The 22476-nt window shown below is 38.8% G+C and overlaps 1 protein-coding gene across 10 annotated transcripts in view; it reads right to left on the reverse strand.

Annotated features, from left to right (window-relative positions):
* The window catches only part of FOXN3 (forkhead box N3), a 206380-nt gene that overhangs the window by 8250 nt on the left and 175654 nt on the right, over positions 1 to 22476 (reverse strand). For 4 of the 10 annotated variants that reach the window (XM_088167454.1, XM_088167456.1, XM_088167457.1 and 1 more), the window contains 3 exons: positions 20238 to 20303; positions 9235 to 9343; positions 1748 to 1771 (listed from right to left, as the gene is read on the reverse strand). In XM_088167454.1, the coding sequence (XP_088023580.1) occupies positions 1748 to 1771; positions 9235 to 9343; positions 20238 to 20303 (199 nt within the window). The remainder of the gene's footprint in view (positions 1 to 1747; positions 1772 to 9234; positions 9344 to 20237; positions 20304 to 22476) is intronic. The other 6 variants (XM_088167461.1, XM_088167462.1, XM_088167458.1 and 3 more) reach the window with 5 other exon arrangements.

The following is a 22476-nucleotide window of genomic DNA, read 5'->3' on the forward strand; positions in this document are numbered from 1 at the left end:
CAGAATACAATGCTTACAATACTATTGAAGAAGGCACTGATTCTGTGCAATGCTTAACTCCTGCTGAAAAGGTGGAAGGTAGGATGCTTGTCATTGAGTAAAGCCATCATCACTGCCACCTGCCAGTTTACCAGCCTTGAACCTCTCTGTCAGTGAAAAGAAATCCAACAAAAAAACAATGCTGTTTAAACCTTCACATGACAAACTGATTTAAAACCTACTTTTGCCATCTTTGTGCTACCATTGGAGTGCTTTTGAACACACTTGAACACTTGAACTTGAACTAGGTGTTTCTTAATAGGAATGGCACAGTGGCAAGTCCAGAGTATTACTGCTCTTCTACTTCAAAAAATGGGGAAGTAGGTTTCAGGCAATGGACCTCATGTATGGTTTCCTTACACAAGAAACAGCAGAGTATTACACATTTCTGAAAGGCAAGGTTGAAAGTGGGAAAAATAAGAGTGGTATGTAATTCCACAGTTCCTGTTCATCTAAATTCCTCTGTCTGCAAGAGCTCACTGAGATAAGAAATCCCCTTGCAGTGATGAACCAGTGACAGGACAATGATAGAAGCCAGCAAATTCATCAGTCATTCCAAATGTTATTTAGTGCTTTCAAAGAAATGTATAGAATAGAAGGTACACTTATTAGCAAAGAAAGCCCCTTGCCAACCTCTTTTGCTCAACAAAATTACTTTCACCTAGATTTCTGGGTAGATATATGATCCATAAATTCCATATAGAACCCAGAAGGAATACACAAAGCTCCTTCAATTATTAATAACTAAGTGCAATGTCATTCATGATTGTGCAGCAAGCCAGCTGCATTTACTCTGTGATGGCTTGCAACTGCAGGGGTTGTCATTAGAGGATGCCAAATGCTCAGAAGAAATCATCCATACTAAGCTAGTTATAAGGTGAATTTATAACCAACTCCTTAAGATCAGCCATTACAAGGAAGCATGTGATGAATTTTAAGTGACAGATTTTTCATTTTTGGGGTAAATTTACATTTAAAGATGTTAAAAATTATCATAAATTAGCATAAAATTAAAGTTATTTGATTTTACTAGGCAGCTAAAAGTCAGAGCAATATGGCTCACTAAAAATCACACGCTACTAATTTTCCATTAAAAAGTAACAATCAATTCTTGCTCCAAGGAAATAAATACAGGACAGAATAGGTGGGAACTCAAATGAGATTCCTACTGACTGCAAGTGAACAAGGCTTCTAACAGACGTGATTTAAACCAAGATGCCCATTTTTATGCTATTTAGATCTACTCGTTAGTTTGTACCGAGAGACTTTCAATAAAAGGAAGGCCACAACTCCATCGAGCAGTGCAACCACGTGCCAAAGAAATATCTCTGATTTGCCCTGCTCTCGAGTCTCTAGTGTTGCCTTTACATAAAGGGGCTATAATTTGGTTTCAAAAGCAAGGGACTTACTCCAGATCCCAATTCCTCCAAATCACCATAAAAATAGAATGAAATGCCCAGGGAGTACAGAGGGACGTCCCAGGGGAGGGTGTACTATGGGGTTTGCATCCCATAGTCAGTGTCTGCAAACAGAGATGCTGGTAAAGAAAAACAGAAGTTCACAAAGAGGTGCAAAAAAGGAATTGCTTTAAATAAAAAGGGGGAAAAAAGGAAATACCAATACACTTCAGAAGAAAGGCTTCTATGGTGGAACTGGTCAGGAAATGGATAGCGTTTGCATCTCAGAAAAATCTTTGGGTTTCACTTACATTTTGAAAGATTTCCAACCAGTTCTGCTTGAGGAAATACAAAAGGAAGAGAAAGCAGGTCAAGGAGAGAATTAGCAAAGGATATTTGCAGAAAAGTAAAACGTTATACAGGCAGAGTGCTTTAGGATATTCACAACATCAAAAGTCATGTACCCTGGAAGTAAATTAATCTGATCTGTATCTTAATACGCAATAGCTCAAACATTAGATGAATTACTTATAACTGATATTAGTAGATTAGTAAGAGTTGAATGAACTAATATCTAAACAATTCATATTCCACACATGCTTCTGCGCCATCTCAAACGCTACACTGCTCTTACACAATCACATATTCATTACGAAATTAATCTGTGCTCTACTTAGTTCAATCTAGACCATCAGTGGACAGAATTCCCCTGGGTTTCAGGACACAGATTTTGGCTAGCTCAATCTATTTTTGCTCACAGTTTTGGATGTAACTCTCACTTTTTTACTGAAACAATAATAGATTATAACAAGCGCTTGCTCTGATGTTGAGTATTTTTAAATTACAGAGGGGAAGAAAAGGTATTTAAGAATTATGTGTTTACTATAACAATGAGGGGAAATTTATTTTCAGTAATACCTCATTTCCCCCCCCTTTATTTGTTTAGAACTTTATTTCAGAATTTCCAGAAACTGACATATTTTCATGTTTTAAAGCAGTGGTTTGCTTTTCCAGGAAAGTCGATGGGACAATCTCTAGAGCTTTTCATCCTACTGACATGGACTATCTTATTTGCTTGAGGGAACTGAGCCTAAAGCAATGTGCACAGATTCTTTTTAGAGTATTTTCAATTGGTTGTAGAACAATCACACTCACTGCTCAAGCAGTGCAAATATAAGTTTGGACTTCTGAAAGTCTAACTTCATTCCCACTGTTAATAGATACGAATTCTGCTACCAATGTCATCAGAAGCCAGACGGGACTCCCAGCAGCTGGGTCTCAAGTCAGAGGAAATAATGTCCTTTGCACAGTGTTAGTGCCTCTGCCTTTCAAAGAGGTCTTCCTCAGGAGGAGACAAAAGTCTGTCATTTTACCAAGTACAGGCATATCTTCTTTAAATTTCTCTTCTAGCTCGAAAGAAAGATAGGTAATCACATTCTGTTTGCAAAATGGCAAAGGTTTTGCTGAAGAATACTTACTGCATGTCACACTTGAGACAGATATATTCCTTTGATGAACAAAGAAAACCTATGTGGAGTTTAAATATCACCTTAATCTACCTCTGATCCTTCTGGATGACAGATACTGTGTACCCACAGATGACAATTTTTGTATGTAACTGGAAACACACAGTTAGAAGATTAAAAAAAAACCAGTACAGGTAAACTGGGTTCGTAGATTTTGACACGTTCCAGCTTTGCTTAAAAAAACTCCCACTTTTTTTATTTCAAAGGGAAATTCAGTTCAGTCAGAACTTTTGGCTACATCTAGTTGAACTGCTTCTTAAAACCACTACAGACTAGCAGACAGAAGGATGGGCAAGCATATGAAAAGCAAGTGGTGCTCACTTGCTCTATGATGAGATTCTGTCGGGGGTTACTGAGTTAAAAGTCAACAGTGAGTTGCTCACAATAGTGACAGAAGCTCTTACAAAGGTACTTCAGAGAAAAATTGGATGCAAAGGACCATAGTAAATACAATTCATGAACTGCCAGCAGTATCAGCAACAGATCTGAAATTAAGACAAATAGAGCCCTGTGCATTTCTCAAAGAAAGAATAATCAAGTTAGTCAGCATTATTGTCCTTTAATTGCTAAAGGACTCCTTCAGCTCCCAAGGATAACTCATCCTGCCTGTTACAGCTGGGGAGGGGAATGCAATGCAACAGGGACAATCTGGGGTTTCTTAAGCTGATCATGCCAGTGGTAAGCACTACAAAGATACAATTAAGAATTTATGGAAGGAAATACCTACCAATTCCTTTATCTAAGCAAAAATAGTAATTCACAGATAATGTAAGTGAATGATAATAATTCTGCTTATGCTTTGGCATCCACTCTGCACATGCTTCTTATGTTTGTTTTATTTAATCACTGCTTGAATGGCTGCTTCAAGGGAGGAAAATAGAAGCAAAAATAAAGTCAGCATGAGAAATAAAGTCACAATAATAAAAGCTGTGCCCAAAGAATAATCTAGTAATTGCTCTATAATTTTAAAGTGCTAATAATTCTAAATAACCATTCTCCATCTTCAGATAAGGTTAAACACAAAACTCATTTTTGTTATGCCCCAGTGATCAGGAGTTGCATAAGGAACTGTGGCATTAATAGCAGAAGAGCAGATCTTTTAAAATCTACTCATGATGAAGTAGGCAAGGTTTGTTAGTGTTGCATTTTGGGGTGTTTTGTTGTTTATCTGATGGTTTTTTGTTGATTTATTTTTATTCCTCAAAATCAAGAAAGAACTGTAGCTCTGCTGGTGCATGTGCACTTGCTTTCCCTACATAAAAGAAAAATTTTATCTTGGAAACTTGAACAGAAGTATTTTTTTACTGAGGAAAATTCTTTGGGAAGCCTGTTTGCAATTTACAGGTCATTGTGATATTCCTTGAGAATGTCTAACCCCAGCCAGCAGCTATGCAGCTGCTTGCTCTTCCCTGCTCCAGGTGGGACTGGGAGGAGAATCGGAAAAAGGCAACCATGAGTTGAGATACGAAAACTTTGAAATAAAGTAAATAATAAAACCAGTAACAACGATGAAGATGATGAAAAGAGAGGTAACAAAAAGGGGAATAAAACACCAGAAAAATAAGGGATGCACAACACAACTGCTCCCAACTCAACCCATCCCTCAGTGATCAGCTCCTCCCTGCCAACTCTCCAGATTATGCTGTATGGTATGGAATATCCCTTTGGCCACTTCAGGTCATCCTGCTCCCTCTCAGCCTCTTGTGCACATGCTCACTGGCAGAGCATGGGAAACTGGAAAGTCCTTGACTCAGGACAAGTTCTGCTCAGCAACTAAACCATCAGCATATTATCAACATTATTCTCATACTAAAGCCAACACACAGCTCTGTACTGGCTACTAGGAAGAAAATGAACTCCATCCCAACCAAAACCAGGACAGAGAAAGTACAAATATTTGGTGAAGAAGAACTGGATGTAATTTCCCAATAATTTTTATTTTTAAGCTGCAGTAATTTAAAACACAAGGTATTTCTAACAAATAGTAACAAAAGTAACCTAACCTATTACCTAGGCATATGCAGCATATCAAGAAGTTTTTTTTTTAAATTATCAAGGATATTTTGTATAACATCTTCTGCAAAATAAACTGAACCAAATTACAAGGCCTACGCTAAACCGCTAGTAAGGTTCTCTGTGGGGTGGATTTCCATCAACCTCACCTCAGTGGATCTGTCCACATTAAACAGAAGAGAGGCTTAGCCTCAGTAGCTCTACTGCAGGGCAGCAGGACTTGGACATGGTCACAAACCACCCACACACTATGGATAACTGGAGAAAATCACAAACATCATGGTGAAATTGACGTTACATAATCTCAAAGTCAGATCAACTTCCAAGCTTGTGCTCTTCCCAAGGGTTGATATAACAGGTAATACCTGACTCCTGTGGAAGATGATTATATGTGGTAAGAGCTTCTTGCACCTTGCCAAGACACGTGAATGTCACATGCACTGGCCACTTTGACAGATACTGTTCCTACCAAAGCAACACAGAAGTCGTCCTAGGAAAACATTTAAAAGATCTTTTCCAACGGATGATGATAGGAAGAGCAAGATCTCACTTTCACAACCAACTCCTTGCTGCATGTAAGGAACTACTGGCTTTGCCTGCTTTCACTGAACACCTCTGCCAGTCAGTATTTTCTTTTCTATGTATCCAGACTACCACTGCATTTGCTTTTAGATTCTCTCAGGGAACTATATAGGGATACGGTCTGCCAAAAATATCCCCAAAATATGATGGATCTCATGCTAGATATGCTACACGCTGTGCAGCTTTGAAGCGTTATTTTTCCCTGCTGTTTTTGGGTGGGTCTTAGACTTGTCAGCCACTACATGGAAAATATGGATGGTAAACAAGCTGAAAGTGGTGTGAATAAAGTAAATAAAAAGCTACTGTCAAAACACATCCAATTATGCTCTGTTGTGGAGATTTAACACTAGAGGATGATTTTCAAAGCAAAAATAGTGTGGGATGCCTTTCCATTTGTAGATTAGTTTGGAATGAAAGGCCTATTTGTGCAATTTAAGCCAAATGCACTACAAAATAATGATAAGCTCCTCAACTGCAATTCTTTATTCATGGAAAGTCATGTTTGTTAAATAATTTTCAGGAGGGTTTTTTAACCCAAAGTACTTAATTCAATTGTACCTTATTTTATACATAAAATATTAAGTAATTACATGTAATTACAAGGGAAGAGCAGCACATCAATACCTTGTGCAGGAACAAAATATGCCAATGCATTCAGTCACACTGTCAAAGATTAACAGTACAGTAAACTTTCCTATTGATGGGAGTTAACACATTAGAAATCACGGATTTCAGCTTCTTAGCTCAATGCAATAGTTTTGGCCTCCTTTCTGAGTAACAGATTAGTCAAAGCACCCCATCTAACTACAACTGCAAATTTAGCCCAGGACCAAACTTTTTGTTACTGTGTTTTGGCACTAATGGCACTGCACAACAGGACAACATACTGCAAGTTATTTGTACCAGCTCGGGGGACAACTAAACCGAAGACCATTAAGATACTGAGGAAACAGGACACAAAATGAAATAAACAGCTCAGACAGCAAGGAAGTGCCAACTGAAGACCAGCATCTTAGAGAAGAACCTGTGATTCCTACATATGGTAACTAAAGAAAAACAGTTAAGAAGTTTAATTTATTATGCAACTATCTCCTACCATGAAAATGCTAATGGTCCCCTATGAGAACGACTAAAACTACCTTCTTCAGCTGGCTTTAGGCCTTTTATTTACAGCACCAAAGGAACACTTCTCAAGAAAACAGACGTTTGATTTAAAAAGTCTTAGAAAGAAGCTGTCTGGCTTCTCAATATATAGGCAGAAGCACACAATTTCAGCAGAAAACTTAACAGAGACTGCACCACTTCCTACGGCTGCCCAGAGCTCCCTCCTGGTAAAAACTAGTGGGGAAAAATCAAACTTCCTGCACCTAAACAGGTCCGAAAACATCCCCTGCCAGCCCGACTGGACCATCATCCTCTGTGCAGGAATGACAGCTCAATCCGAGCAATCCACCTACTCTTAAATTGCAAAACAAGGCTGCACGGATGCTGTGGTAAATTTCCCCTGCTGCACATTATAAGCAGCAGTTATTCCCGTGAGATGCCATGAAAGCTCAACACGACAGGTCCTATTTAGTTTTGTGTATGTGAGGAGAGGGGTTGGCACCAAGAAACAGTGTTATTTTAACAGGAACTGATAACAGAAGTATCCAGTTTTAAGAGAACCAGATGATGTTCTAAGAGACACTGTGAATCCAGATTGATCTTCTTCCTAAAGAAATTCTGAATCATATTATCCCTGAGGGAAACAAGACAAAAAACTGCCTGCTGAACTCGCTCTGTTGAAGAGAGTCCCCTAACTTCTCAAAAGCTTTCAAAGCCTCTTGTCTGTGTTTCTCTCTGCGTTTCAAGAATTAAAAGAGGGGATATTGCAGGATATTTTAAATATGAGCAGACATTATGCACATCAGGAATATATTCATAGCAAGCTATTTCTAATACTGCCTAAGGCTGGAGAAGAGAACAAAAAGAATTAGAAATGTCTGCATTGACTAATTAGAAATGCTTTTCTGTGAGACAGAGCAAAACGAACGTAAGCAAGGGAGGGGTAAAATCCCTAATTTCCCATCTCTACATTAACAGATAGCTAGTAAAGATCCCGTTCTCTACCTGCTGGGAAAAAAACATGAGAAACAGTCCTTTTGAAAATGTATAAAATTTAACTATATACAGCTTTACAGAACATTAGTTTGAGGATGTCTACACAGAAATAAGTTTTCAAGTGGCCTGGAAGTAAAACTGTTCTATCTCCTCTGTGAGTCAATTCTGATTATGAAGTAGAGCCTAAGCAGGAAATACAGATACAACTCCAGAGAGAATACTGAGACCACTATGTGCTCCATTTAGCTTGAAAACCTAATAAAAATTATATATAATTAATGATCTGGTAGTCCCATGGTTTTGCAATCCCCACTGGAGCAGAATACAAGTCCTGGGTAAATCTAGTGGCAAAGCTGGTAGAGAGAGCTGACCCCTGCTGCTAGCAAGGCCAAGCTGTGGTAAAGAGAGATAGAGAGGAACTCTGCAGAATTCTGGAGGATGACCCCTGGGACTACATCCCTTCAGTGTAGCAAATGGGAGAAACAGCTGAAGAACTTACTCATCAAAAAATATGGATTTTATTTCAATTAGTGTCTTCCCCTCTATGCATTTTAAGCATCAAGAGTACATGAATGTCATAGGCTCTCTCTGTCTTTCTCTCCATTTACTGGATGGAAATACTGCACCCAAAGGACTAGACATTGATTCTGAAAAGGGATAAAAAATTAAAAAAACCCCATGTAAACAGTAATGGAATAAGACCTACCAAGATACCTTATTTCGCTGCCTTGCAGCCCTTTCCTGAGAAAAGAGAGTGCAATTGGAACAGCACAGTTAAAGTGAGGTCAGCACTAATTATGAAACCCCACCCAGAATACCCAACTGCCTGAGCTGAAATAGCTTTTGCAGATACTGAGAGTTCTGAAAGAGCAGAGCAATGGCAGTACACTTGACCAAATTAATCTCTGTCGTGACTGACTGAAAATGGAGCTACACCCTAGGCAAATTGTTCTTCCACCAATAAGCCAGCACTGCTTTAAGCAAAATAAACCACTGAACTACAGTTCCTACTGCCATCACTAGATGTCTCTTACTGCCCTGCTTCCTGATAGTTGAGTATCTTAAACAACATTTTACCCTTGAATGTCTCAGTATAACCTTGAAATAAAACTGTACTGAAAGAAAATGCCTCACAAAGATCTAAGTTAATAACAAAATGACAGCTATGTGTTCAAATAGGTTTCAGGGTTTGCTTTATTATTATTGATACTTTTCTCTCTGGGACTTAATCCAGGAAAACGTCTTTAAAAAAAGGGAGAGAGGGGAGGAGCAGGAAATAGCATTTGCACTTAGAAAAACAGGCCACTATAGGAGGTTCTCACCACAAACTGCTTGCAGTTTGCTCATGAAAATAAAACTGCTTTTCACAAACCACTGTGCAACAGACAGATATGCCACGACTATCTTACAAAAGATGAAACCCCAAGAATTTTAGGTGGCAGAGTTTTATTTCATTTAGAACCTCAGAAGCATTGGCAAGTAGCAAAATATACGTTTACCAGAGCTTACATATACTTTTACATTTTCAGCAAAAGACTAACTTATTTCATACAGATCCAACAATGACCCACTCTTACCTTACTGCGACAGCCATGCTCCCTATAGGGCTGATTGGCAATGGCCTGGCTCCAGGAAATATTCCTCTACTCAATACTCGAGCTCCATTTTGTATCACTCCCGAAGGAACTAAAAACAAAACAAAACATAGAATGTTTTTTCTTCTAAAGGAAAAGTTAGAAAAATACAGGAGCAAAATCTGGAACTTAAGCTTTTCAATGTACTGTAAAACCATTAGAGAGGCTTGTGCAGGGCACTGCTTACCTTGGACATCTCAGCCTCAAGTCTTCTGAGTGCCATTCTATTTCCAAACCTATTTTTATGGTAAACAATGATAACATGGCTTGCCAAAGCCACTGCCCGACCTAGTTGCTGCAGATCATTCCTTGTACAAATGAATCACTTTTGTTTTGTACAAATGAATCACTTTTGTTTTGCAATTGCTGTTCTGCTGCGAATGCATATGCTTAAGAGTCAAAACCAGCTATGAGCACATATTTAACTATTTTGTCTACAAAAAAAACCAATGACCCCTTACAGATAAACAGAACACAAGTGCTTCACTGCAAGATCACAGCTGACAGCTATTTATCATCCCAGCTTACTTTCTGAGGAGCAGTATCTTGGCCCCCAATCTCTGCAAAACAAAATATTAACTACAAATTTGTATTTGCCAGGAATAGAAAGAGTAGAGGTTAAAAAGGCATTATCTCCATAGCACTAATTAGGCCCTGTCTCCAGCCACCGATGACCCTGCCACGCAGCCTGGCAGCAGCCCCTGGCCCCTGCACACGGGCAGGTCACAGCCAGCCTCCATCACCCAACACGTGCTGATGCCACTGACACAAACTCGTAGGTACTGACCACTACAGACAAGACATTTCACTGGGCCGTTCAACTCGGCTCTACATCAAAAACTGCAGCTCTGGCCAATAAGATTTTACCCAGGCACGTTTCTGTACACTGTTCAGTCCAGGGCAGACAAGTGAACAAGTAGGAGAGAAGCACTATGCAGGCACCACCAAAGCAAGAGCGTCCTTTGCAAGTCCCAGGATTTTCCTCCTCCACTGTGAGATGTAGGAGTACCAAATATAATTCTTGGTCTAGGCCCTACCAGGACCTACTTGCATGTAGAGGCATTTGTTTGCACTGCTATTATGTCCCTTCAGGCTGGAACAGTAACCTTGCTACAGCCTCCACCTGAACTTGTTTCTTTAACATCCACAGTCAGCCAGTTCACACACATTCTATTTACTCTAAGTCATCATTCATACCATAACCTTCCCCCACAGGGAATGTCCAAAAAGAGAATGATGATCATTACTCTTTTCATATTATTTTTAAACATACAGATATTAAATAAACACATATAAGATAAATATAAACCGTATCACTTTATATACACCCACAGAATTTATCTGTAAACAAATTACACAGAGACTAGAAAAATTATTCAGAATCAACACATACACTTTACATGCCCAACTTTAAATACTCACACCCCAAAATACTATTCTGAGGCAGAGGAGTATAGGCTCAGAGGTATGTTAGTTCTAAGCTGCTGAGGTACACTTCAACTTCCTGTAAACATCAAGCCAGACCGACACCTCCCCTCCTGCTGTCCTGGTGCTCACCTTGTTTCACTCCAGACCACACAGATTAGTTCTGGGAAAATAATCTTCTTTCTCCTGCTTGTGAGAGCACATCACTCCCCTGATCAAATCCTGCCACTGTGTTACACTCAACCTTGTTTTTGAGCATCTTTGAAGAACAGGTCAGTTATATTTAGGTGCTTAAGCACAGCCTTAAATGGCTAAAATTACAGAACCTAGTTTATAACAACTTGGGTCAGCTTTCAATGACCAGAATAATTTTAAAATCGCATTTTTCTATTTATACCTCACTATTCTATGCACTTTTTCCTTCATTTCTAGTTTATGAGGAATCGATCAAACCTCTTTCACTCAGGGGACACTCTACGGCTTTTGCTGCTCCGATGTTCTGGTTTGTAGGTACTGTAGAGGAACATTATCATGTTAAAACTCAAAAAGCTGAATTTCTTATTATATTTGTTTCAACAGTATGACTTCGAGATGGTTGAAACACCAGTCATGAAAGAAAAGAAGTCTGCTCAAGGATATGGCTAACCTAAAATGCAAAGGTAACAGGTAAATTCAAAACAACAGATAAATGTGCTGAATATCGAAAGATCAATAAGAAGCCATAATTTACAATGGGTGTGGTTATTCCAACAAACTTTTAAGAGGGACAGATTTTATGGTGTGGTTTCTCTATGTTTACGAAGTCCCATCTAAAGGAAGGAGCCAGGAGTTTTGACTGAGAAAGAATTGTGAATTTTCTCTTCACTATGATACAAACCATAGTTTTATACTGAAATGAAACATTCATGCATATGCACAGAACATCACTTAGCTATGGATACTATCGAAATACACACTGTAAAACTTCGAAGTAAACATACTGGAAGTGCTACTGCAAAAAGAGAGCAACAGGCTCCTTGAGGCCCAAACTCTTCTTTCCACAGTTACCTAATTATCCTGGTCTGCTGGCAGAGCTAACTGATGCTTATTTTATTCATTTTCTTATCTTACTCTCTCCCTTATTGAAAACTCCCATTGCTTCTTTAGAACATCCTGTTTGCTTCCTCACCAATTCTCAAAAATTAGCTTCCTGTCTTTCCTTCTTTATCTCTTCAGAGTTTCCTTTTTTCCCTGCACTCCTATTTATCTATACCTATATCTATATCAAATACACTGCCAAAGCTCACAACTTAGGATTTATATATATTGACACCAAATCATGGAGTACTATCCAGGAAACATTCTCTTCAAAAGCTGCACATTTAAAACACTGCCACATCAACACATTCACACACACACAAACACATACACACAATCTCTCTCTCTCTCTCTCCATATTCCCTTCAAGAAGTCACAAATGTTTGTAAAAATAGAAAACACAGAAGTTTTCCGTCTTATGAAAATATCCTCTAAGAAACAACTTGGTCTCTTTGTCCTGCCTATGAAATTCACTTCAAGGTCTGTGCTTCAATAAGACTATCAGGCCAGAAGAGGCCTTAACCATGTTTCTGTGATTCTAACTTTTCTCTGAAGTACATCACAGTTCTGTATAATTAAATCATCACTCAGAATTCAGTAACTATTTCAGCTTGCAACAGCAGTATTATTGCTACTGATTTTTGGTTTTGTTTCCTTGGTCTCTGAATTATGATTCAGCAAAACACATGACTCAGACAGACACACTGAAAGGTTGTATGCAAGGGATCACTGAAGGACACTGGACTATGCAGATGTATCCTTTCAGGAAATATATGGAACCATAAAGAAAAAAAACTGCAACATCCCAACTTGCTGATATATCTGCTTCCATAGCACTCTAAACCTAAAATGAAAAGCAGGATTAAAATATTTCAGTAGTAAAAGGTATAAATTTCTAGTTATCCACACTACCAGTGTCCCATAGTAAGACTGATCTTTCTTGCTCATTCATCTCTACTTACAGCGTTTAAAGCATCAAAACTGATCCTTGAAAAAAAAAACATTAATTACTTAATTAAAAAAAGATTACATATATAACCTACTATTAAGCTGTCCCTGTAGCCAGAATCTTCCAGCCTTTTTGCAGACTGTATGACAGCTACTTACATTCAAGGAATTTTTTCTACATCTTGGTGCTTTTGAAGGGTTGTGGATTATTTCCTGGAAATTATGTGGTGTTTTTATTCCAAAGATACATTTACACCTTACAAACTTTATTTACGTTTCAAACCCATACTTTGAGGTGAGATACTTATATTTTAGATTGAAGATTCATGGTGTGGAGGTAAGATAATTTACTCTAAGCCATATCATCAATCAGTGCCAATTTGGACTAACACCTTAACAGTCCTGACCTCTCTCTTCTAATGCTTCTTTAACCAACAGTACAGGCAGGTTACAGGTTCCCAGTTCCTAGGCAGAAGTGTGAAATGTAATTTACACCTTTTCTGTGCAAATGCCCGAAAGCCATTTATGTCTGAGAAACTCAGCTCAAGAAAACAATGCAAGAAAACCTGTGCATATATTTGATGAAGGTTTCTTTTTTCACAAAATGTTCCCACTGAAACACAAAGAGTCTGAAAAGACAAAATCATTATTCACCTTTGAACTTTTATCGCTGCTATGTTTTCAAGGGTCTACACTCTGCTCTCAGGAAACTTAAATCCAGGAAACGCTTTCATTGGAGTAAACTGTGTACTGAGAATCTGCCCCTAATCTGCTGCGTGAATGGGAAATTATTTTTGGATCTTATGCTGTTCTGCTGGAATTTCACAGCCTGAGTAGACTCAGCCAGATAAGTCTCCATTGGCTAACTGGAGCGAAGCAATGCACCCAATGTCAAAAATCAAGACTACACCTCTGAAATACTCTAAGGGGGAAAAAAAAATCCTCCTTTTATAGTGAACTTTCATGCTATAGTTTCACATACAATAAACTGAATGACACGTAAGAGAACATACCATAATCTGAATCCACCAAGGCACTATGTTCACATAGTGTTAAAAGAATCCAAAAAATCCAAAATCCAGTGTTGTTTCGTAGCCTGTACTCAGAGACTGTAGGTGCAAAGTAAGTAGAGGGCTACATGATCACAGCCAGTGCAGGACTATTTTAATCCACAGCATGCTCTTGTGTGCACATGAGCTGAGTAGACTATTCCAGCTTGGACATCTTTCATCATATCTCTCAACAGACTGCACTCATGATTTCTTACTTGGAGGTGTGTGCAGGTGAATCAAGTCCCATCCTGGTTGAGACAACCAACTCATCCAGGATCTTCACAACAGTGTCAGAAAACCCGTGTCAGACTGGGTCCTTCCCTGAAGACTTGATTGTCAAACAAACCATGTAGCTATTTGGTAAAATTGAAGTGCAAATGAAGGAGGAAGTAATGGATAGCCACCAGACACACTGACACCCCAAGAGCTCACTAAAAAAGGAAATTAACTTCTTGGTTAAACGTTGGCACATGAAAGATAAATGAAGTATAATCATGGAGTGAGATTCGTTGTCAATCACGACATTGAACTGGGTAAAAACCCTTTTCTTTGTGTGATCTGGGAAACAAACATACACTTCATTAAACTGCCTAGCTCAAAGTAGCCAATACTCAGGAAGAATTTACTGATGAATTTTAAAGAAGTGGAATGTGTGAGTGTATCCTGTAGGGATACAGTGGTTCTTTGCTTCTTCTGTCATATGGCACATGCATCGATCTCGGGGCTCTCTTCCCTGACCCAGCTTTTGTAGCACAGAAGAAATCATTATAGACAAGAGGTACTGAGTTTCGGCTAGTATCTGTCAGCTTCAGCTCTTTTCTGCCAAGCTTTCCCTCAGTACAGTGTTTAGCAGAATTCTTTATATCAGGCTACAAGAACTGAAAGTAGGAAATTGCTGATGATGTATAGTGGATGGGACATTAGAAGTTGCCAAAAGCAAATGTTTTCTGCCAAATGCATAACTTCATTCAGCTATCTTATCCCTGGCACAAATTTGATGACATCTGCCCAACTTGTATTTTACTGCTCAAAGACAATGTTATAACTCTTAAATTCCATACTCTGTAGCCCTTACAAACTGTGAATCTAGGATGCATCCAACAAGCCATTTATTCTAAACCAAAACTGAGGTGGGGGAGACAAATGTATCCTGATAATCCTATCATACTCATACTTTTTCGAAAAATATTATGAGGAGTACAGAGAAAGAAGTAGAAAGTATTTCATAAAAGTAAGCTTTCTTTCCAAATTTATTTCATCCCTTTAATGGCTTAATATTAAATACCAAAGTAAAACAAACCAAAACAAAATCCCAAACAAACCCCAGCAAAACAGCAAGTTTAAACATTATGAAAATGTCTTTCCCTAGGTTTTTGCTTTGATACAAAACTGTCCACAAAAATAGCTTTATAAAACATTTTACTCTCAATGACTTATCATTTTCTGATACTCAGAGTTTGGCTGGAAGCTGTCTAAGTTATAAGTGACTTGTCCATAAGCAGTACAAATAGAACATTATAGCTATCAAGTTTCATGTACAATAAAAATGTCCCAACAAAACAGCATGTTCTATTTTATCCTATTTGGTGAATTTCTGTCTGTCATTAAGGCAATTTTTTTGGGTCTTGATTCCTGTATATGAATCTTGCTCATATACTATCCACTTGCATTAGTTTAAAAAGCAAATTTCATTGGGGTACAATGTTAGAAGTATAGAGGCAAAATAGATCTCTTTAGGGAATTACTTCTCCTCCCACCAAACTTACAATATATGTATCTAGTCTGGGTTTCATATGTTTGGAGACCAAGATTAGTAAAGACTTCCAAATCAGAGACACTGGTTTCAACCCCGGAAAACCTATTCTTTAAGATGCACTCAGCCAAACTCCACGCTCATATCTTCCTAACCATCTCTACCAGAGCACTTCAGTCTCCTCTGAGGAACCACCCACAAAACGAGTGTTGCTAAGTTTTCTGAAGGCCACCCCTTTCTAGTCAACCCAGCCAAGCAGCGATGAGCAGTACTGAAACCAGAAGATGGATGTCCGAGCTGCGAAGACTCTCAGTTTCCTGGTTTCTACCCAAAACCTTTCTGTGAGCACCATTTAATAACTGTTTGCAGAACTAAACTTTAGGTTGAGCAATATACTTGCATTTATGTGCAATTCACAAATTATATAGCAACGGGAAAAGGACTATGCATGAATTTTAAGCTATGTGTAATAGCACCGAGAAGCTTCTTAAATTAAATCAGTATTTCCAGGATAATCCCTCTGCCCAAAGTACTGTTCACTAGCAGTAGCAACCATACACTAACACAGTCCCTTCTTTACTCATCCCTCCAGAAAAGCAAGTGGCTCAAAGTTCAGAATGACCTCACCAATTATGAAGGTGTTGCTACTTACATACTTCCAGCGACTTGAATCTCAGGAATTCAAGTCCACTGCAAAAGCACCAAAACCTATCTCCATTTTAATCATGGCAAAACATCCTGGTTTGACATGACTCAATGACATGCCCAGGACACCACACTCTTAGGAGCAGGGAATACTATGCTGGAATGACAGGTAGTAATACTCACTTTCAAGACATTGGTAAGAATTGAAGTGCTGAAAAACTTTTGTACGAAAAAAGCAAGTGTAGAAAACTAACTCATGGGCTTCCTGATTTAGTACCCATGAGTTCTAAACTGAGCTCAACCATTTGTTCACCATCCTTTTTTTCTTCTGTCCTCTCTCTAAATTAGATTCACATGATGGAAACAGGCCAATAAATGCAACTTTCCCAAGATGGCCCAGACTACTCAGTGCCTTGCAGGTCAAGATACAGTTTTCAATGCAAGCCAAATATTTTGGAATTAATATTCATGAACTGACTACTAATAAAAATTCCAAGTATTTGTAACTTGTGAGAGCTGCTTCTAAAGGAAACAGGTGTTTCAATTGCTGTTTCTTTTCAAACTCCAACTTATAAAACCTGATGAAACACAAGGACTTCAATAAACGGAAGCAAAAAATATTTAATCTATGTTCCTACATGCCCCCTCTTAGCATATCACAGTATCTTGCATGCTTTAACTCCTGGTGCCAGCTGGATTGCAGTTTTCAGTAGAAACTTGTACACAGCTGGCTACTTTGAACTTCTGCCTTTAGTTACAATCGATAAGTATTTGGTCTGTGAACATACTGCAAAGTGTTAATAATTGGGAAAATTATTTCTGATGTTGATACTAACTATATTTGCATATTCCTAGCCTTCAGCAGCAAAGTGAACAATCAGTTTTATGAGCCTATACAATAAAACCTACACAAACACAAAATAATCCTAATAACAGTATTTTACTCTTTTACTATGCCTTTTTGTTTTTCTGAATGAAAACTAAAGGATGATAGAATTGGGGTAAATGGTAAGCAATGTTTGTCAGACACCATTTCAAGATTTCATACAAAAGCAAAAGCTGATTTTAGAATTCATTTGTGATTGTTAGCAGTGTTTCACACACCAGTGTGGAATTTTAAATGGTCATTTAAAACCGTAAAGCAAATCAATCAATCTTTTACAAAGCAGGAATAGTTTATGACTGGATTTTCTAATACCACTGAGATGGGATTCCCTTCAGACAGATCGTATTAACAGTATAAATTTCAATAAGATATAAATTTCAATAAGACTTTGAATAATTGCTGGAGCTAACTTCAATCTAAAGATGCTTTTAGTACCCACACTGCCTAGATGAACATAGATTTTTACACCACTTGAAAAGCAGCTTTTAATTCAAGATGTCTTCAAATTGAAAAGCATGTACTCATCCACAGAAAATGAATCCATATTCTGTCACAATCTGCCTTGGAGGTACCTACTTGTCACTACAATGGTTAAATGTCTACAGGACAGGCAAAGGTGTTAATGGACCAGAGTTTTAAGCACTGTGAGTTGTAAAGTTGTTATAAGGTGAAATGACCTCAGGTTCTGTCTCCAGCTGACTCTTTGTTGTGTCAGTAAGTGGCCTTTTCGGAGTCAGACTCTCAGACCAAAAGAGGGTTTCATACAGGTATTAAAACCTGTGGCCAAACTACAAACTATGTCCTTCACTCTCCAAATCTTGTCTTCAAAAGATGGGGCATTTTGCAGCCTTTATGCACATACTTGACACCGCAGTCTGACACCAGGAACAGAACTCTCCATCTTCAACGGATCAAATGGTATCAGCACACTTACTGCCCTGGTAATTCCTTCCTAGATTGATTTACAGACCACTACAGCCACTGACAGAACAGAGAATGAACTGTGAGCTTCCAAATGATGCTCAACATTGCAATGAAACTTTTACAGCCAACCTGTCTTTTATTTGAAAACTGATTTTAAGTGTGATTGTTTTTCATGCAATTGTTTCTTAAAGTAAAGTAGCAATTAATTTGCTTTAAGCTGCCTAAGTTTTTCCTAACATGGCACATAAGTGAGACCCAACTGCAGTTGATAGGACAGCCTGCTTTACTTATTCAAAGTACTCATTCACACACCTGCCAAAATACTTCTTTGTAATTCAGAGGGCCTCTGAGGTTATGATAAAAACTTCTGGCCTTTTCTCCTGTCAATTCTATCAGTGTCTAGAAAGATCCATGAACTTCTGAGCAGACCCTGCATTTGAGTTGAAGGATACAGAGGAAGGTCTTGTTACTCGTGGATATCAAGGCGGGAGCAGTGTCAATGAGGAGCCATCTTTTTGCTTTCATCTCCCTGTCACTTTTGACATCCTCACACCAAGAGCCCACTGGGAAGGTGACACAGGATGGGGAGATATGCCTAACTCATAGGAGGCTAGAATTTCCTTCCTCAGAGTGACCTCTACAACATAAAACAGTAGTAAGCCAAAACTATCCAACTGTAATGTCTACGAAATTACAGTCTTCCAATCACTTGCACTGCAATGTTGGCAAACACGTGCACATGACAAAAATCTGCATCATGTCTAGTACATATTTAGTACTATGGATCTCCTCCTGTTCTTGTCTGCAGTCCTCTCCTATTCACCAGTGCCTCCAGGAGCTCATATTACTCTGTGTTTTCTCCATCTTTTTCCATGCACACACTCTTCATGTCCCCTTCACTCTCCCACATACCCTTTTACCACTGCACTTTGATTCTACACCAACTTCTTTCCCCCTTTATTTCTACCTCACAAATCTGGCTTCTTTAAATCTGCGATCTTTTGGAAACTGTCTCATTCTTCCACTATGCCCATGCGTAACCTCCTCTTCCCAATAAAATTTTTCTTTTTCCTACGTACACATAGCAAGGATTCCTTGCCCTTTAACCATGCACAGTTCCTGAAAGCTGCTTGGGAGAGGAGGTAAGGACTATTCTCTTTCCACAATAGTTTCTTGGTACATGTTGCTCTCCTGAGAGAAGATTCTCAAGAAGCATTCCTCTGGCAGGGTCACAAAGCAGGCTGACAATGGCTTTCCTCAGCTGCATGGGAAATGCTTTGATGGTAGTAGACTCTTTCCCAGGCACAGTATCAAAGTGCAAAACAAGGCTTCCCCTGGAATTTGGAGTTGGTTGCTAGAACAATAGCAGTGATGCTAGACAGTCTTGGTAATGGTTTCTATTTTAACTTCTGCCTTTATTTTTTAGAGCTGCCTGTCACTTGGCATTACTACCATGCTTGCTTACTAGTGATATGTTTGTTTTCTTGTATTCCCTGTTTTTGTGCAGCTGTATTCCACTATGGATTCCTATAATATCATCACTGCAAACTCTGTGGGGCAGGGTGGTTCCTGCAGTATTTGCACTGCCCAGTACAGTGGGGGTCCAGGCCTCTTCAGTGCTCTGTTAATACACAGCATTAAAACCTTAGGTCTGGTCACAGAACAGGGAGGACAGCACTGGCAGGAAATGAGACCTCTCTTTGCTTCTTATCGCCTGTGTACTGCCTTGCATCAGTCAGAGCAAAAAAAACCCAAAATGGGCAGGATGTGTGCAAGGAAGGAGCTGAAACAGTGCCCAAGTGAATGGAAAGTATCCAGATGGCTGTGGTAACTTACACGATAGGAGTCAAATCAAAACAAAATGAAAACAGAACCATATGTCGTGTACTCTTCACTCTCTTGCTCTCTTTCTCTCTCTCCCTGCCTTTCTCCTGGCTGCTGCCCCAGGTCTTTCTATGAGTATGGATAATAGCATGTTACTCATTTAAGTGTATGTCATGAATAACAATAACCTCTCTTTTACATTAGAGATCACGGATTAATATTATTCATGTAACAAAGAATGTCATATGAACCACAAAATTATACTCATGTAAGGTCAAGGAAGTGCAAGGGTCTACAAGGGAAGTTATACTTCTTTATTACATCCTTTTTATCTGGTATGCTGTATACTTATAAAAGAGAATATTAATTTTATACGTCTATGTTGCTATATGCTATAGAAATATCTACTCACAACCTGCTTGTATCTCAGAGGGAGTATTCAAAAGCATCATGGCAGTGGCAGCATCAATGTCAGGATCTGGAAAAATCAACCAATAAATACATTACTTACAACTGGGCTAATCTTCTCACCCCCATTGCTAAACTACAGGTTTGACCACGTCTCCGAGTGAAAAGGTATAAGAGTTCACTATTCAGAGGGGTTGTTGACTACACATTAAATTTATCCCCAAACTTGCATGTGATCCCACTGCTACTATTAAACAGGGCAGTGATCTATGTCACCAAGCCATACTTGTGCTTGTGTGTGCGTGATATCTTTGCTGTTAGCCTCACCAATTCCCTGTTCAATTCTGTAGAGACTAGTTAGATTTCATTACAAAAGATCTGTGAAAGCAGGTGCAACATCACAATTTTGAAGCAACAGAGAGGGATGAGCTGACAGCTGAGGAATGGGAAAGCAGAAGGAATACCTGAGCAAGTACAGAAGATGACCCTTGGTCATTTCTATTTGTCAAGACAGATTTCAAAGTTTGAGAAAGTATTGGAAGACAAACTGCTGCAATTAAGAAACAAAAATAGATAAACTAACATTTCACTGAAGCACCAACTTATTTGCATCCTTGACCGTTGTCACTTTAATATAAGCAAAAATCATCAGCTGGCTGCTGTTATTCTTAAATTGGTTTCTGAATCCATCACGAACAGTCAACTGACAGATGGTAAGTTACAGAGACAGAACAAAATATGATCCTTTTATAACTATATTCACTTGCTTCACACACAACAGCTCGGCTGCTATGGAAATGCAGGTATCTATGACAACAGTAAACAACCCCACAACGGCCACTGAATAAGCTGAAAAGAACATCTGCCCCAGCAAAGCGTCCCAGCTGCCCTGGGGCGCAACTTGCTAATCGTGCAGTGATGTCGTGTGACAGAGAAAGCCGCCTATGCCATGTCCAAATAAATGAAGTGTGCAATTGAAGCAGACATAAAAACGCACACCCTGGCTGACTGCTGCCTCTGTGCTGCTAAACTGAATGACTAATGAGTATGCATTTGTTGTTTGGGGTTGGGGGTTTTTTCAGCTTGTCAGTATTTATACCAAATTACATACTAAAAAATTAATTTACTACTGATAGCTTCATGGCACTTTATTTTGGCTATTACGACAGAAAATTACTTACCACTGTTAAAAATATCTGTATTTTTGATCTTTATATATTTCAAATCTATTTCCAGTAACGTGATGTGGTATAAAGCCCTGTAATTTATTAACAATACAAATGACGTGGACAGGATTTCAAAATCTGCTTAAGCCAAACAGGAATTCACTTGACTGCAGAATTAAAAAAATTGACTTTTTGTTAGTCTAAGTATGTACTACTTTTATGTGAATAGCTGCAAACACTCTTTTAAAGGCTACTACTCCATTATTTAATTGCTATAACAGGAAACAGAGAAACAGTGTAGTGGGTGTCAAACTGACGCAGCAGCAGACAGTATAAAAGGTGCATGTGTCTTCTGGACAGGTCAACATTTTCCAAAGAAAAAGCAGCGTTACCAACTTATGTTCATCTTCAAGATGAACATATGAAGATACCACATAAGTAGCATTTCTGCTGCAATTATGTATGCTGAAAGTGCTGTTTCCCAACAGCTTCATTCCCAAATTTGTGCCATGTTGCAAGACTGGATCCACACACCACACAAGTGTGTGCTTTCAAACTAAAGAGGAATAATCTATGTGATGTCAAAAAGCAAGACAAAAGAGCAAAGTAGTCTGAGAAATAAAGACAAACCAAACCAGAATTCTTCCCTCTTTTTCATACAATAAAATCAGGAGATTGTTAGAAGCTGAATTTAGTGTATCATAATTTATACAGCCAACTTCAGCACTGGTTTATTGGCTGTTCCTAAATTTCATTTCAGTGGATGACACTCTAATGTGAATTTTGGTGCTGAAAGAATGAAAGAACACTACTAGGAAAAGCACATTTCCTGATGACTTTGGGTTTTGTTTGTGTAACAAACTCTGCGATTTGAGATAAAATTGATGCAACCAGTTTCTGTTGAAAGGTGCATTCTTAGCCTTTGGACCACTAATGGTACCACAGTGTTTCTGCAATGGCGTAAGACATGAACACGAGCTGCTCATGACACAGGACTTCATCTGCAGCAGCTGTCTCCCCAGAGAATGGCCGTGTCTCAAGCCCATCCTTGCCTGCTATGGTGCTCTGCTTCTGTTG

Source organism: Sturnus vulgaris, chromosome 6 (assembly GCF_052056855.1).
Source record: "Sturnus vulgaris isolate bStuVul1 chromosome 6, bStuVul1.hap1, whole genome shotgun sequence".
NCBI lineage: Eukaryota > Metazoa > Chordata > Aves > Passeriformes > Sturnidae > Sturnus > Sturnus vulgaris.